Here is an 18,260-nt window from a genome sequence, read left to right as displayed (position 1 = left end):
ACGTGAAATCTCAACTGAACCTCTCCTGGTGGAGGAACAGCCGTTGTACATAGATGACCTTCTCGCGTTAAGGATCTCCGGGGCTATCACCGGTGGCTGATCGCCCTTTGCTCCCTTCGCTCTTATATCTAAAGGGCTCGGATGAACCGCTTCGTTTGCTGATTCCCAGGGAATTCAAGAGGGAGGCTCCACCTGAGGAACATCAGATTCATCTCGGATGGCCTTCGTTCATCCCAACTAGGCTTTCTTATCGCGGTTATTGACCGCAATCAGGGTTTTACTATAAGATAGGACTCCATGGGTGACAGCGAATAACCGCAGTCAATAACCGCGGTTTTTCATGAAATATGCGGTTTCTTGCAGAGCCTAATCTCAACAGATCGGCGAATCGTCGGCAGGCGTGAAAGACCATCAACTATCACACATCGAGCTATATCAGAACGGGGGTGCTCAGTGGGTCCCTTCTCCGCGAGGCGTCAGACCATCGTGGATATTCATCTGCATTCGGGTCGTCCGACCTAGAGTCTCGGAGAGAAGGGGTAAAGCAGATGATCCGCGCACGGGGCTCCAAGCGGGACATGAATATCCTGGAAGCAGTGCGTTTAATGGGAAAGCCCCGTTCATGGTAGATTTCAGATATTTGCGAAATTAAAGGAGCTGAGACTGCTCACCGGTTCATTCGTGGGATTTAAGGCTTCGGGCAGACTCATCCAGACGCAACATGTATAAATTTCGAAGCATTTGCTGAAACCTCAGCGAGGCCAGAGAACTAAAGCGACGGTCCCCCTCCATCTGTCCACTTTCTTCTCCCGAGGGCTTCAGGCCGATTCTTCCTCCCGAAGCTCTCACGCAGAGGGCTTAGCCGGGCTCATCCTGAACTCGTATCCTTCCATCCTTTGAGATTCATAGTCAGAAGGGATACCGAATTTCCTTCAACTAGGAAGGTGCCGAGGTTCATCGCGAAAGTCTCATTCAGGAGCGTCGACGTCCATGCTCCTTGTAAGGACGCCTGGGACGGCGAAGTACGACGAGCTTAGGGCGTGCCAAATCGCGGCACGAAAGAATCGATCTCTTAGAGACGAGCCGACCATAATCTGTGAGTGAGCTCTGACTGAGGGAGCCTCGAGTTCTGGGAAATTGCGATTGAGCCGATTGAGAGCCGCCGCCTAGTCTCGGAGGAAGCAAGAATGACTTCCCGCGCCGCAGCTCTTCCGGTCGTCGAGGGCGAAACTCCGGTGACTTCTCTTGGAACATTCAGCTGACCGCGGAGCTCTGCGAGGAGGGCTCGTAGATCTCGGTGAGCGCTTCCGGGTAGGGGCTGCATTAGTCCCATCAAAATGAAAGAAGGAGCTTCCGACAGCGTAGAACTCCAAAACATAATCAGAAGCGGCTGACCGAGGAAGGGAACGGAACGTCCGCCGGAAGATCTTGTACTTGGAATTCTTCGGGAAGTTATCCGACTGGATAAGCTGGACGAGTGAATCCGTCTTGACTCTCCAACTCAAAGTTGAAAGCTGGCCTCGTCCTCACGGGAGGCATGCGGACATTGATAAGTAATCGAGTCTTCGTTCCCGATCCATGTTGAAAGCGGATGAGCAGAGCGGGCCCGTCTCCATCGTGCTCGAAGGGGGTAAGGGCAGGAGATGGGATGAAACGCTCACAGAGCGTGGGAACTCGACCATCAGGGACTTGAAGGCATCACAATTCATACAGTAATCCGTCTCATGAATAAATCCGAGACAAAATGCCATCGAGCCGCGATAATCGGCTCAGCAATTCGAACGATCCCGACAGTCTATCCAGGGTTATGTCGAGAGATGCCGACCCGTGATTAGGAGGAACAGAAGCATCGAGCGCAGCGATTTCGGGGTCGATCGTAATTCTTGAAGGCTCAGTAAAGTCGTCGACATGTAATCGACGGAATGGCTCTCCGCACGGCAGCGATTCATGAGAGCAGACAATCTCTCTTTCAGGGGGAAGAGTTCAATTCTTCTGGCAAGTTGAAGCCAACGGAAAATACGTGGGATCGCTGGAGACGGCTCTGAGCATCACGACTAGTCGGAAGTGGAAACTTGTTCTCACGATGAGTCGAGATCGGTCGCTAGGGTGCACCGGAGCTCCTTGCCGCGGAGCGGAAAGTGAAAATGAATGATACGTTCGGCAAGATGTCAATGGGACAGCACGAGACGACCGGGCGTCTTTCGCTTGGGTCGTGCAAGACTGGAGCTTATCGAAACGCACCCACTTCGCATCGGGAAGCCCTCTCGCGCCAAAACGAGGTAGAAAGGAATGTCACCGGGCCACCATCCCTGAGCGGACATTCCACCGGGAAACAATCTCGAATCAAGCTATGGAACCGACCCCCAAAGGGCACGATTCCGCTCATGGAGGTGACGTGGTCCGTGTTGAGGGTCTACACGTTGAGAGTCCAAGAGGACGCATCCAGTACTTCTGCCGGACATCGAAACGCTCAATTCCTGGAGGGCGCGAGCGACTGACGTTCACCGTGAGAGGGGTGACCGCGGTGGCCTTGAAATGAGAGAGAGTCGGAATCCTGTCAAGCAGAGGACCAGACTGAAGTGAAATCTGACTTTAAGAACATGCTCCCTCGGGTTGCCCGAGCGCCGATTCATTGTCTGGAATCGATCAGGTCGTCGATTCCCACGTATCTCGAATCCTAACGAAGCCTCGTTTTCATGGGGAACTTCAATGCTTTCCGAGTAGTCTTCGCGGGGGGATCCAGGAACTCCGGAATATTCCGATCGATATCCTCGGAGTTCGTCGGTATCTCCACTCTACATATTTCAATCAAGAGTCCAAAGGACGGGCATGCTCATCGCGGGACATGGAGGAGATGATTGATTGGAGTCTTTACGGATGATTGGCGGATTTTACCAGCGGGCTCACCATGCGAGACTGGGGCGGCCGATGCCGGGGGGCGGCGGAATTCGGTACGGGCTGAACTTCTGGATCGGAGCTTTTGTTATTCTCGGCAATTCAATGAAATCATTATCGACCAGGAAGGAGGCGTCAACTCTGTGCAGGAGCGCGGACGGAGCAATCGAATCGAGCAGCGAGATCACCTTGAACGACAGACTGATTTCACCCTCATTTGGGATCGGACAAGGGAATAGTGACAAGTAGCGTCTCCTTCAATCGCAGAGGCTTTTTGTGATGCAGAAGAGAACTCTCGAAGACCCTGGTGCAATCGCCGGGGAGCATCGCGTTTTCTTCTCGATCTCCTCCCGTCAATTCCTGGATGAATGGAACGGCAAATGCAGCAGGTTTGCATAAGCGGCGGATTTCCTTGGGCCTCGGACTTTCCATATGGCATGATCTCGAAGCATCATTTCTGAGTTGAGGTGGTGAAAGCGACGACGAAGACGCTATACTTGGAAGGGACGACAACAGGAAAAGATTCATTCACCGAGATCGATCAGCACGTCGATTCTCACATGTCCCGAATCCTATCGGAGCAAAGCCGCCTCTGTACTCTCGGGCGCGGCCCGAGGAGCTCTTGGAACAAGGCGGCGCAGTCATGATACGATTGCATCGGTACCATGGTACCGGGACTTCACTGCCGAAAACTCATAGGCGCGGGGAGCGTTTCAGCCCCCGATCCGTACGCACCGGTGTACAGACTCGCAGAATGCCCCTTCGACAAGTTTTTGCGGGGGGAATCCGGGAGTTCTGAGAAATGTCAATCGATATATTCAATCATCGCGGCGCCCATCAACTCTTTCCTTATTGCAGGGATTTAGGGTCAATGAATCGAAGATCATAGATCGTTCGGGCGCCTTCTTCTCTGGTAGGAATATGTTTCCCTTATACGTCCCTGCATGCACCCAACGAAGACATGCTGAACGCTGACGCTCTTCGTGCCCGCCAGAGCTAAAGCCGGGGCTCTGTGGCTGTATTTCCGTCCCTGGACGCCAGGGGATGGAATGAAACTTTAGCTGTCCTCGAAGAAAATATCAGCCACAGGTTACCGGAATGGAAAGTGGGTGGGAGAGGAACAAAAAGTACCAAGAAAGTAGCAAAGACGTCCCACCGAGCGCCGGTCGACGGCGGAATGTGGCGCCCGGCTAGGGTTAGCGTGGGAGCCAAGTTGAGTGCGAAGAGAGCCAAACGCTCAGACACGGCGGTCGCTGCCGGTTGGTTGCTGGATAGGACACGGTGATCTCATCGTTCTTAGCACCCCGTCTGCTCAATGGGGTAACATGATGGTGCATTGGCACGGCGTGCATTTCCCTGAAGTCTTCCACTAGGTGAGCTCTTTCTCGGAAATATTCCTCTTGTTCTGCTACAGGATGCTGAGTCTCGGCCAGGGGGTCGAGGAAGCTCTCAGCGATACCGTCAGCGAATCGGGGCGCTCTATACGCATATGAGGTTGACAATCACTGTCAAGAACTCCCGTTCTAGTTCTTCCGGTCTTGCTTTCGCACGGAACACCTCTCCGCCGTAATATTGAAATCTTATCATGTAAAATTGGAAGATCTTTGGAAGGAGAATTCAGTGAGAACGACGTCCGGTGATGCGGAATGCCAGAGCTGATCTTCTCGGTTGTATCCGGAGTTTGAGCTGTGACAACGGCTAGGCAGAGATTTTCGGACGATCATTCGTCCGCAAAGCGGCGAGAGGCGCCATCTTCCGTACATTTCACTCGGTCGTCGGCATCGTTCATATACTGGTTCCTGTTGGATGAATGATTCATAATATATTTCATGTGGATCGACATTCCAATCGAACACTGTCTCCGCGTCTCCATCCGTATCCTTAGCTGAACTTGAGAACGGCGGGGACCGAGGCCATGATATTGTCGGCAAGCGAAAGCCTGAGCAAGCGGCACCAATCAGCCTCAGCGGCCATGACAGTAGCATCGCGGTCGTCGTTCAGATAGGAAAGGAATTTACCCTCTCACCCACTTCGCTGTTCAGAGGACGCCATCATTGTACCATTTTGAATCGGCCAGATGCGTACAGTATAGTCGGCCCGCGTAAAATTGGGCGCAACGGTCAATCTTCGCTGTATATGTTTGTTATAGCGTGTTCATCGTCGAAGTGTGCTCTGTATTGGTAAGTGACCGTGGATTTCAGCGGTGGAAAGATTTCGGAACCAGCGTTCTCCCTGGCGACCATCTCGCCTATGCCACGGCGTCGTCGCACCCCAGCTTAGCCCTAGTGCTGCCGCTGGATTTTCGGACGCAACTAGTGTTGAGTGGCGGTTGTGAAATTCTCGGGGGGAATCGCCCAAACGGAGCTATTTCAGTGGTCCCGCGAAAACTCTGTCAGTTTGCCTAGAAATTTCGCTTCCGTAGTGAGTCGATCACCAGCGAAACGTGGTTTGGATGATGCCGCGAACCAACGCGTCGTTTCTTCGGACAAGCATCGGACATGCGGCATGGAGTACGCGGCTACTCGCCGTGTCTCTCGCGTGTTCCTAGTTTTAGACGTCCTCACACTTCGTGAAGCGATGGATTCAGTCCCGCAAGGCCGGGTCAGTGAGCCTCGCCGTGACTCAGTGTTTCAGTCGCAGTCGAACGTTACCGTTGGCAACTTGCGGTAGCCTGGCTCAAACTTGAGTGAGCGTCACATGAGTGGCGAGGTTCGATGAACTTGTTCGGTAGAGGTTCGGTTGCGGATCCTTTGCGTATCACAGCGGAGTGCCCGTGATTTTTTTCGTATACGCTGGAATCGAGTCGCTCGTTCCCAAAGGAGTACGCGGCTGCCGCTTTTCACTACTGACTCAATCGAGTCGACAGGGTCTCGAGAATGTCGAATGCTTTGCTGGTGCGGAGGCTGAGGGGATTCCGGTTCCGGCGACGTGAACGCATCTCAGAGGGGATCATCCAACATGAGATGACAAGAGGGAGGATTCCTAGCGAGAGGAGACATAGATTCGCCTTCATTTTCCAGATTCATCGCGGAGCAGAAACTCTCTTCGAGAGAGCCTAGGATTCCCATCGAGAAGCCCTATGGAATCGGATCGCATGACTCGAGTCTCATTTGGCGCCATTTCTCGCCTACACCCTCGCCAATTCCTGAGAAATCCACCCCGAGTCGAACCCCTGGCGCGTTGGTCCGTGCCGACATAAGGAGTGGAAATTGATGCGGGTCGATCAGATGGTGCTTGGATACGCTTTCGTCTTTGCTGCTTCTGATTGTTTTCGAGGCTCGCGCAAGGAATAATGACCACTACTGGAATGAATTTCCGCTCATAAATTATTCAGAGTTTCAGGTGTGTGTGCAATGCTTCAATCGAAGGATTTGGCTAAGCTTCGGTGACGTGACGGAGTGTCCTCGAAAAGAGATTCTCATCCATCGGCCTGCGTCTATCCCCAGAAGAATCATGTCGCGTCTCGTTCTGACACATCGTGTATTGCGTGAATACGAAGGCACCAACGAAGATTTGAAACAGTTTGTGCGTTTGTCATTCATGCCGTGCCCTTGTGTAATTCCTCCTTCGCGAGCCGACGAAAGTACGTCAGAGCAGTGATGCGCGTATACCCTCCTGTTTGTTGATGAGGTTTTCCTACGGAAGTGGGCGATATTGAGATACTACGGTGTAACATCTGAAATAATCCAGGCTAATAAAACGAAATTATCGAGAAGGACAGACCGAGTTTTTTTCCATATCTGTGGAGATGAAATCCTCTCATCGCGTGAGATCCGCGTGATGTCGTTCAAGCGCAATATTCGAATCTCCCCGGAGTCCTGATAGGGGGCTCTAATGAAGTTTAGAATTTCGGGAATCAGACCCCGATCAGCAAGATGAGCTTTTCCAGGACATTCTTCTCACCCTACTTTGATCAAATGATAGGCTGGTAACACCTACTAAGTCCACTGAATGAACACTTGTAGTTCAGTCTCGAAATGACACCTACGACATGATTCTCGGGCAGCGCTCGGCCGTCCATATGGTTTCACATGTTTTACCTCGGGTGGAATCGGGCTGTCGATGGCACGGCGTTTCAGGAGGCTCATCATTCGAGCATGTTCAGAGCAGGGGTCTCCAGCTGTCGGCTAGCATTTGACAGCATCTGTGCGGAGTGTAATCAAGATCATCTTCGTCACAGAGCGGATTCTAATGACGGCGAAAGCACTCCCCATAACTCAACTTTATCAAGACCGTTCAATGAGGATCGTCGCACTCATCATCCATGTATCCATGAGGCTTCTCCTCTTGCCCGCACCACGTACAAATTGGGCGCTCATGGGCTTCCGGCTAAACGAACTCTCGCGAGAATGGAACCCCCCACATTCTGAACATTGAAATCCGCAACTGATCCGGACCCTCTCACTTCCTTCCTCCGATGTGGTCTCGTCGACAACTCACAATTAGCTGTATCTGATCCTGAACGTCACGAATGGACGATAAAATGAGAGTCGAGCATGTCATATGAATGTATCTCTTCTAGCGAAAGCCAGGTGATCAAAATACAAATTACCACTCTCCCGCCTAGCCCTTGATTGCGGTGCTCCGATTTTATCAGGCGAAATAATGTTTATCGTCCCCTGATAAAGTAGCTCACGAGGTGATAGGATGAACAGCGTGCTTATCAGCGAATGATCGCGTTTGTCGAGGCGGTGCTATAGCAACATAATTCACGAATTGTGACATCATATGGATGACGTCCGCTCCGAAAATCGAAGAGACGTCCAGATTGAAGGATTCCTTAATGAGAGAGCTTTGTGAGCGGAGCTCAATGGCGAGATGGGCAGCCCGGAGAGGATGCCAATGACCTCTCAGTGAACGACAAAGTTCATAAGGTCCGAGCAATTACTCCCCTCTATACTCGCTGTACTTTTCCGATGAAGCCTTCCCCGATCGAATATTATGGCTTTAGTTGGACGCGAATTTCGCGAAAAGCGTCTCGTTGTCTGGATTCAATTCGTTCACAAATCGATCTTCCCTTAGAGCATTAGTGGGCGACCTGTCGCTATTCGGGACTCCTGCGAATCCGGTGCCTACTCCAGGAGTGCGGTATTTCTGATAGCTCTTCGAGGAACATGGGGAATGCGAACGATGGGTAATGGAGAACTCCCATCACTCCGGAAGCATTAAGAAAAGGAATAGGATCATTGATCGTCGCATCCGCCCTCGAAGATTCACATGGACGGCGAGCTGACTGAAACTCCGTGGAATATCTAGGTAACATTCATATCCCGATTGGGGCATGATATTTCTCGCGGAAAAGACGCTAGAGCGGATCATTCGCGACGACGGCTTGAAACCGCAGAAAGCGCGAAACCCGGTCGGGGTTCTCGGAAATCGCCGTATTTCATCGAAATCCGCGGGGAACAGGTCTGCCTCCCAGGAGTCTCGAGTCTTCATTTTCAAAGTACGTGCCAGTAAGGTCTCGGAGAATTGAGAATCAGAGCTGCTACGACTTCGGCGGCGTCCCTGGAGTCGATAGCGAGGCCGGGGTGTTGTCTCATCTGTCTATCCTCGAGGAAACTCAGTCAATGAATGATCATATCCGTGTGTTGGGAAGCTACTGAATTCACGGAGATCGCCAGGAAGTGAAGGAAATCGCGGTTCCCGGTAATTCTGCGAGCACCACGAAATATACCCAGCCCTAATCATGATTTATGACCGCTCTCAAATTAATTATCTGCTTAAATCGTTGAAGAGCAGCTCTATGGTATGTCTGGCGAGAATGCGACACACGCGTTGCCTCTGAATAAAACATCGCTGCTCTATGAGAGAAGATCCATCGGTTTCGATCGTTTCCCCGGTTGAATCCATCATCTCACAGGTGTAGGTCTGACGCGTGTCACCCACTTAAGGAAGCTTTGAATGAGGGTGTCACCGCATCTTCGGAACCGGAATAATTTCTCGAGGAGAGTGTAGCGGCTGCATTCGAAACCCATTTCCAATCTTACGAATCGTAACGAGTGATGAAGTGATCTAGAGCTGCGAAGTTAAGGCACTGAGAGATCGAGGAAGAGGCAGGCAAAAGGCACCTATTTACACCGGAATCAGCTCTGAATACAGGCAGAGAAGGCAGAACAGGCCGGTGGATTGCCGCTAGAAGGACTCTTTCCCTGATCTCGGTGATCCCACACTCAGTTTAGTGCCCGATCCAGTTGCGATAAGCGAGTGGCGGAACTTCTCCGAAAAGTAGAGCTGAACGCGGCCTTCATGATTCAGAGCCTCGGGCGGATCATTCTTCGGCAATCTCCGGAGGAGTTCCGATGTGTTGACTCCAGGTTTTCCTACCGAGGTCCACTGTTGATCATCATGAGCATTGAATGGACGTGGATAACAGAGATAGTCACGAGTGAAGAACCTCGTCCCTAGCAGCGCCATCGCCTGACCCAAAAAAAGACAGCAATGGAAGATTGCGGGGAGTGTCGAGAGGCCTGGTGGAAACATCTCGATTGTGAATACTCGAGGGAGCCTCCATCGCGGAATCTGTGCTCGTTTGCTGACGTTGGCGATACACGCGCATACTTCTTTTTCGATTTCGCAGAGCCTTCACAGGCTCAACCCATCCACTTCCGACCTATCTCAGTCAGAGGAAGCCGCGACGGGATCCGTGAGAACCTCGACTCCTTCGACTCATGTGGAACCACCTGGAGAAAATAACCCGGATTCTCGGGAAATATACCTGGGGCTTCGAGGGTTAGCTCTTTCCTGAGGAAAGTCTGCATCAAGATGCTTCTACCACTATTCTCTGCGACATCTGGCGAAGGATGAAGATCAGCCCTCACAGCAGAACCGAGAAGATCGGCGATTCATAGGTCATGAAAAGCGAAGCTCTCTCGAGTCTCGACTGCTATAGGGACCTCGCGGGGTCAGACAGAGTCTGCCACCGCTCAGAAATATGTAGTCGTCAAATTCATTCGCACAACATGCGGTGAATACGAAGAACGAAAAGAGACAGCGCATCGTTTCCAGAATTTATTCATTCAGTGCTTACCTGACATCAGATATGGTTTTAAACAGTGAAGCGGCAGATTACCTAGATACCCGGTGGGAGAAATTCGGGGAGCTCGTTCTACGCAGTTTGGTCAACATTGGAAATACCTATCTCGTCGAAAATAAATGCTCATCCGAGGCACAACATATGTTTCATTATCATACCGCGTTTTCAGCGTCATCGACATATCGTCAAGCACAACCAATTCACACAACCCGTCGTTAGCAATTTTTCATCGAGAGAGCCAGATCACATCTCCCCGATCCTAATGCTTTCCCTGCTAGCGGGGAAGACATTCATATGTTCGGTGGTGGTTTTTAATGAGGATAATGTACAGAGCACGGAATCATGTCGCTCCGAATCGATAACATCCGCCGTGCTTCATTCTATAATCTTCTGCATCGTCATCGCAAAGGTTCGCACTGAGAACATACAAGACGCGATTCTTAATTCAAACCGATCGGCGTTCCTTACAGTATTTCAATCCGTCCATAGTATCTAAGGCATCTAACAGATGTATAGTGGCAGTTGGATTCTCCAGATTCGGGCTGGAAGCCCCACAGCAGAAACACTGAACATGGAATGTGGGTCTAGAAACCGCGAGCCAGGGATGACAGGAGATTTGTTCTTCCGGAATCGATGCAAAGTAAATGAATTACTCGAACTCAGAGAACAAATCTCGACCAAAGCTCATTCATATCGCCCCCTCGAGATTGTGGAATCCAATTTGTAATGCAAAGATCAAACTAACTGTAAATCATTCGAGTTGTGGGCAAGTCGACCTGCAATACGGGCAGAACCTTTTCAACGTCACGGGATACAGATTATTCAATGCCAGTGGTCAAAAACTCCTGCTGCTCCGGAGGAATAATATTCATTGGTTTCGGCTCATGCCGCTCATTATTCATACACGCACTCACAGCTAAGCATCGCTTCCACGTGGTCATGTACTTGCATGTGTGATAGAATTTTAAGGTATTTAAGGTCTCTCATACATTGACTCTTTGAATGTCCCTTCACAGATTCTGATTTCTGATCATGGATCTGACGAGCAGCTAGCTACCTCAAGGCGGACTTGAACATCATCGTCATCGAGAGGTCACAGCTCGATAAGTCGGCCGAGCATTCCCGATGAATTCTAGATATACGCAGGACTTCACAGGCACCGCGGCGGGAGAGGGAGGGGAAAAGGGAATGAATGCAGCGGGAAGAGCCCAGTGATCGAGACTTGGAGAAGCGGCAACATTGTAGGGCGAAGACTGGCCAACATTCACGACGAGGAAAATCCCGATAATTCAGCTCGTCGCCTCAAGGGATCCCCCGCCCTGTTGCATCTCTCCAATATCACTCATAGATTCATTCATATTCCAGACCCGACAGGGCCGTAACGAGTCCGCTTCTGAACGCCCGGCGTCTTCCTCGGAACGAAAGTGAGAGCCGTGGACGCGGAGAGCTCCCGACTCGAATTCCGAAGTCCCGAATCCGATCAACTCGAGCTACGAGGGAGAGCATTTTGCTTTTTCGCAACACATCCCGCCTCGAGATATCATAGGATGTTCGAGACTCGTTCCCCGCGAGAGCTGCCCAAGCTCGCGGCCGCTGGTGATCGCTCGGACGCGATGAGCGTATTCGCAGATGATTTCTGCGACCCAGCGCACCGGTCGACGCGGCCAATTGAACCCTCATTCATCCACGGCTTAAGCTCCTCATGGAATTCACGGAGTCCGACCTCGCTATCCCCGTCACTTCGCAGATGTTTTCTCATCCCATTCAACGGCGTGCGAGTCCAGAGCTTATTCGGTACATTCAAACTTCACTGTTAGTGGGAGAGCAGTCGCCCAGATAGACAGCACGATTTTCCACGAAAGGGAGAACAGAATCAGGCACATCCGAAGCGTGCCAGCACAGTCTTCCAGGCCGGAAAACTTCCCGATGGCAGGGCATGAAATTCGCCGAAACATAGAAATCCGATGACTGGCTCAAGAACACAATAAGCACAAGCATGCACACAAGCAAACGAAAGAGCAGACACACTGTCGATTTTCATGTATTATTAGGATCAAGGTTAGGGTATGGGCTTATATACAGAGGGTACATGTAAAAATAGGGGTTCTACGGGGGAGTTGAAAGTCTCGTTCCTGATTATGAATTTAGAGGTCAGGTCTTTGAGTTTTGTTTGGAAATGATTGCGATGAACACCGGTCTTATAGATCGGTAGCTGATCGATTGGGAAACCGAGAGGAAGGAGGGGTCACAAAACGTTTCGTTATGGCTTGCTCGGCTTCTTCGCTGAACTAGAGAATGGAAAAGGTTCGAGGCGGTCGGTCGAACGTACGGTTTGATTGTCTCACATTATATGTCATAACTATCATTCAATGGAAAATCGCTTGGAATGCTGCTTAAATCCACGGCTTAAAGCTTCTTGTGTACCGTGGTTGGAATGTCTATGTCCCATCACATAGGGTCGTTGGTTGGTTCGTTGGTTAAGTTGTGTCTCACCAGTGACTGTCTTAGATTATGGCAGGGGATGATTGGTTATGATGGTGATTCGAGTCGTTTTGGTCATTGTTGTTCGCTGAGAAGTTTGCGATGGCCAAAAGATTCAACGGTCCACCCAATGGTGAACCCGGCAGACCGGGGGCTGAGGCCACCTGGAGAAGAACCAGCTTTAGTACAACGATCGGGGAACTATGATCTGGGAACATCACGCCGAAATCTCCGCGAGCGCTCCGACGGTAATAAGGCTCGAGCGTTCCCACATTCTCCGGAGTCGCTGCCCAGGTGTCTATGATGAATGACGCTCCGCGTGGAAATAATATTTTCACATCACGCGCCCCGGCTCGTGTCTGTTTCGACATGCTTGGAAAGTCGCTTCAACAAGACAACGGTTCCAGCAGAAGTCACCGTGATTAATTGATGCGTTCCATAAATAGATCGTTTACGCTTCAAACCGCGATGTTTGGGAGCATCGCTAGATGCTTTGACGTCGACTGAATACTTTATATAGACTCTCGGGCAGTTAAAATGGCGTCCCACAACCGAAAAAGTCAGCGAGTAAACGAACGACAAACCTTGTGAGTGGTGAGTTTGTGGGCAGTAACCTTATCTCCGCGATGACTCTTGTAATCGCAAAGGTCGCAGCTGTAAGGTTTTTCTCCTGTATGAATTCTTTCGTGACGGAGCAGGTTTCCTTTCTGCTTCGAAGCGAAGGGACAGAAGCGGCAACGGTATCTGGGGAAGACACTATAAGATTAAGGAGTCGCAATCGTTTCCGCGTGATATTGGAAAGGAGTTCCGCGCGAATAAGTACGCGACGATCTACTGTAATCGGACGCTAAATGGAGCAGTTCCAATTCCGGATCGAGACCGTGGAGAGAATCCAGCCTCCACTGCGCGGAGTAAGTGCTCCGCCTATCCACTCAGAGCATCACCTGATTCTCGGCGGGGATAATTCTCGAGAGGAAATTCAACCCTGCTCTATTCTCGCGCTTCTGAAGATGACTAATGGATCATGAAATCATGCTGCATAGAGTCTCGGATACGAGTTCTCCTCCTCCGGCGGTTTTCCAGAGATCAGTCGACTGATTCACTCTCGGCAGTCCACTGGCAGCTTCCGCCGTGCGGCAAAGGCTTTCGGAACGTGTGCGGAATTCCGCATTGATATCGCTGTCTATCTACGTTGCAGTGAACTACGCCGACAATTATATTTCGAAAAGGAAGAAGTGATGCGAACAAAAGCCGTATGAACAATAACGGCAACAACGAGGGAGACGTAAGATGAATCCGGTTTTCGGCCTACTTATGAGTCAGTCAGTCAGGGAGTCAGTCAGTCAGTCAGTCCGTCCAACAGTCAATCAATCCGCGATGAGTGAGAGAGTGAGTGAGTGAGTGGAAGTTCTCCTCGGTGCTCGTCAGCGGTTGCCGCTCTTAAATCGACAACATCGATATCTTGCCGCCGCGGAGACAGCGATTCGCCTTCAGCGGAATTTCGGCTCCAGGCATCATTTTGCCTGGCCGTCAGTTGCCCGTCACATAGTATGCGAGCGAAGAACGGCGTTTCCACCCCGCAATGTCGGAACCTTTCACTAGATTCGTTGGCCAGATAGGCAACAGACAGACAAGAGGGCCGCTGCAGCGGCGGCGGTAGCGGCGACGAAAAGCAGAAGTTGCTGCTGCTGCTGCCGCCGCTACTCCATCCCAAGCGGCAAACCATTATTTGACTGAACGGTGGCCTTCGTTTCACTTTCATCGTCTTACCCGTCTTTGCCGCCGCCGCCGCCGCGTGGCCATAGACGAACCGCACGAAGCGAGCAAAAAACACCGGTATATCCGAACAACAACGGCGAGCAAACACGGTCAGAGAATCCAATTCAACGGTCGGGCCCACTCACACAAAATCGGGCAACCGATGAACGTCCGTGTTCAGGCCGGGAGAAACAAAAGCCGCAGAACGTCAGCTTACCAATGAAGTCAACGACGACGATGCCACCGGATGGCATTGATACGGGATTTGTTTACAGTTAGAAGCTCGTGTTTGCAGCGTTTGCCCGTAAAATGTCCATAAAACAAGATTAAGCCGAAAAGAGTACCGTTACTCAATACTGATAACGACATTCACGGGTGCGATAAGGGGCACCAGCAGCGACGAAGACCGTTGCGACGATTCCGTTGCCGCGACGAAGATCCGTTTCTCCTTTGATGACGGCTTCCATTCAAATGCAGATAATTCTTGTAGAATTATTATGACACTTCTCGGACGAGGAGCAGAGAAGGAAATCCCGATCCAACTTATATAATTCCTCCGGCGCGAACGCTCGTCCGGCGCTGAAGCCCCATCTACTACGGTACCGACAAACGACCGGAGCTCCTTCAGTTACAGCCCTAGTCGTCTTTGCCGCTGCCGCCGCCGTCGTTGTCGGGAAAAGAGAAGAAGAACAACTCGGTGGTTGGCGGTCGTCGTCGACGACAGGAGCGGTGGGTTTCTTTCTTTACGTAGCGGCTATCCGCTCCGAGGCGGAACAGTGTGGCGCGTCGGCAGCAACGTTGTGTAGTTGCTTGCTTGGTAGATAGATATATAGATAGAAAAGCGAACAGTCACATAGTACGACAGATAGATGGCTCGTCGACTGCTGCAGCTGCTGGAAGCCTTTCCAAGTGTCCGACAAGCTCGTGGCACGACGGCCCTGGAACAGCAGCCGGACGGCGGAGAGGCGGGCGGGCGGGCGGATGGACGAACGGGCAAGCTAACGGACGAACGAGTGGTCTTTCGCGCGCGGTCTTGCCCTCGCTGACTTTTCAAACGATGGACGAACTGACTTGTTCACTCACGGTTATCTATATGATCAGACCGTTGAATAGCTCCCTTCAGCATTATAGTCCGAATTTTCCCCAGTCATCGTCGCAGCGGGCGACCCCGCAGCTCCTGGATGAGCCTCGCATGTCCGTCGAAGAAATTTTTTTTCAGTCGGATCGAATTACTGGCTCCGGGATACTCCCGATGGAAGCCCCAAGCTCCGAGCGAGGTTTCAGCTCGCGCTGGGATCTCCCGAAACTCAATTCCTCCCGCAGTCCACATCTTCGCTGATTGATGCTACTATAATCATGTTCGACGCTTGAGGAGATAGTTCCTCCCAACGGTACAAGGAGGAAATACTGAGCCGCGGTCGAAGTCAGCCGTTAATCAGCGAATTCTATAAATCAACGATGGCTCGGGAGTTCCGCTTGAATTCCATTGAAAAACTCTTTCGGATCAAAATCTCAAGCCGGACGATTGTTTCGCACCGCATTAAAAGTCGGAAGCCACCGGTCGTGATCGTTCCGGAGACGTGGCTTTTATAGCGAAATAAAGAGGGAAAGCGATACATGAAAATAAGCTATCCAGCGAGCCGCGTCAAATAAAAAAGCTCTCTAAGAAACTTTTCAATAAATTCATTTCTAGTCGACTGAGCAAATGCGTTCGAGCGGAGTCGCCGATACGCCGTATTGCCAGCTCGCGATTACTGCTGCAACAGCAACAGATACTACAAGCTGCTAATCGTTAACAGTTCTTGAAGAACAGACGACGACGTAGCTCGTTGTGCAAACCGATCGGAGCCGAACCGTGTAGTCCTCGGCGGTCCTTTCTTATCGAATCTATCTATTGACTGACTAAAGAACGATAACGGGAACGTCCTGAGGGACTCATCCAGCAGAACTTTCTGAATATCATTCTGGCATGCTTCTGCGCGATACGTTCAATCCAAGATCCGACTGCGAGATCTCCGATCGCATTCTCCACGCTCCGTCAACGAGCAGAAGGAGACGTCGTCCCCATCCGGAGGAATCGCTCAATACACGGAATCGCGTCGGACGTTTTCGCCCGCTGCCTCATTCTAATCGAGCGGATATGTCACACTCACCTCTTCGATTCGCTGCTTTTGCAGGGATCCATGGTATGCGAGGCGACGTGTCCTTGCACCTCCTCTTCGTCTGAAGTTGTCCACATGCACAAGGGACAGGTGAATTCATTTCTCATGGGATCTAAGAACTGTCTTATCAAGTCGGGATGAATGAGGCCCGCTGGGTAGCCGGGGGGAGTATCGACCCGTTCCGGGGTAGACAGGCAAGGCGACGCTGGTATGACGTTTGACGTGGGCATGATGGTGGCCAAGATTTTCCCTGGAAAGCCAAGGAGTCAGCCTCTCCGTCTGACGAGATTTCCGCGAGCACCGAAAGCGGATGTCACATGCGGTGGGAAGAAACATCCGCACCGGCATCGATTGCATATGGAGAAAAACTGCGTCTCGACGAGACGCTAGTCGAGCGCTTTTGATGCAGGCAAGAGATAGCTTAGAGCGTGCAGAGAGGACGATCCGGCGTTCGAGGATTTTTATTCAGAGCGATGCCTTGGGACGCCCTCCTGACCGTCAGAAAGACACTTCGGTCACGGTCATGGCGAACGCGGCTCGGAAGAGCCGAGGGTATCGTTGGGAAAACATGCTTAGACATTCTCAAGAACTTCCGCAAGGAGGATGTTGCGGTCTGCGCGGTTCGGCGTCTCTGTAAGAATACGTCGATGTTAGCGGTTTCCAGAACAGTGTCTGCCAATCGTTTCACAAACAAACGCCGTAGCATTAGCGACATATTCAGTGAATGTCGCCCAAGGTTTATCATCATCAACATTATGAGAGGCAGCTGTGAGGCTGCGATACACACGAGCGCGCGTCGCGTCGTATGTACCCGACGCCGTTCCCTAAGGACAAATGGACAGATGATGGAAACGATCCAGCGAGCAACTGTTCGAAAAGAGGAACATAAGTTGAATTTGATTTTCCAACGTCTTCTGCGGGCAGCTTTGGAGCCGTCGGCACCGGGCTCATGCCCCTTTTCGTCGATGATTGTTGCGAGCTGCCCCGTATGGCGTGTGGAAGAAGAAGCCGTCCTAGAAAGCAGCGGAAAGTACACAACCAGCCGGCTAGCGAGCCAGCGAGCTGGGTCGGTCGACCAACGGCCGTTTCGGCCAACGCAACGGAGAATAACTTCCAGGAAAAGGAGCCATGCAGTAGCCACCACCGGTCCCGGAGCAATCGCGCTTCTGACGGACTTGGAAACTTGTTGCTTCACTGGGAGCTACCCTTGGAGGGTTTTTACTAGTGGGAAAACCGATCGCAGGCATTTTACGGTTCGCAGAGTATTCGTCCTTGCGGTTCCGTGAGAGACCGCGGAAATCTTCCCATTCCGGACATGATCCTCCGTCAGGATGATGAATATCGGCGGGCACAAGAAGAATACACAACTTTTCCATCGCTATTGTTCGGAAAGCTTCGCGGTCCTTCTCATCCAGATCACTCACAACAAATGGTATTCACTCGGGAATTCCGTCCGATCTACATACGTAGATCACGTAGCTCCGATGCCGGGCACAAACCCCGCGGATCGAGGATTGATCCCGGGAAACTTCGGGATAAGTCAGCGTCCCTTGTGGAAGGTCACTCCGAATAATTTGGGAGCCACTCACGACCCCCGCCGCGCACTCGACAATATCCGCTACCAGAATTAATCACTGCCACTTGTAGGCGGAACTCCTCACAGCTTCTCCAGACGAACTCGGACGCGATTCCGTGCGGCATAAATCTCAGATTTGAGTTTGAAATGCAGCGGTGCCTGCTGCTGCTCCCGCAGCCGCACTCGCCGCCAATGGAAGAAGTAGCCTTGACCGGCACTTTCACTCTCAGAGAAGTGTGGTAACGATGGAACCGACGTTCGAATGCGCTACCACCTGCTGATCCGGGCAGATGGATTCACTACACTCACAACATACTTTGCCACCATTGCAGCTGTCCTTATCCATTTCGGG

At 51.5% G+C, this 18,260-nt stretch overlaps 1 protein-coding gene across 1 annotated transcript; it reads right to left on the bottom strand.

Moving 5' to 3' along the window:
• Positions 1-12,246: 12,246 nt before the first annotated feature.
• On the bottom strand, positions 12,247-18,254 carry LOC100898995 (zinc finger protein Pegasus). The gene is made up of 4 exons (XM_003744449.2): positions 18,218-18,254; positions 16,324-16,582; positions 12,997-13,156; positions 12,247-12,576 (listed from the first exon to the last, which is right to left on the bottom strand). The coding sequence occupies exons 1-4, from the start codon at positions 18,252-18,254 to the stop codon at positions 12,436-12,438; spliced, it is 597 nt and encodes a 198-aa protein (XP_003744497.2). The 3' UTR covers positions 12,247-12,435.
• Between the last annotated feature and the right edge of the window lie 6 nt (positions 18,255-18,260).

The sequence above is a fragment of the Galendromus occidentalis genome, unplaced genomic scaffold, assembly GCF_000255335.2.
Source record: "Galendromus occidentalis unplaced genomic scaffold, Mocc_1.1 scf7180000077468, whole genome shotgun sequence".
Classification (NCBI taxonomy): Eukaryota; Metazoa; Arthropoda; class Arachnida; order Mesostigmata; family Phytoseiidae; genus Galendromus; species Galendromus occidentalis.
The sequence above is the reverse complement of the archived record's forward strand: the minus strand, read 5'-3'. Positions and strand labels throughout refer to the sequence as shown.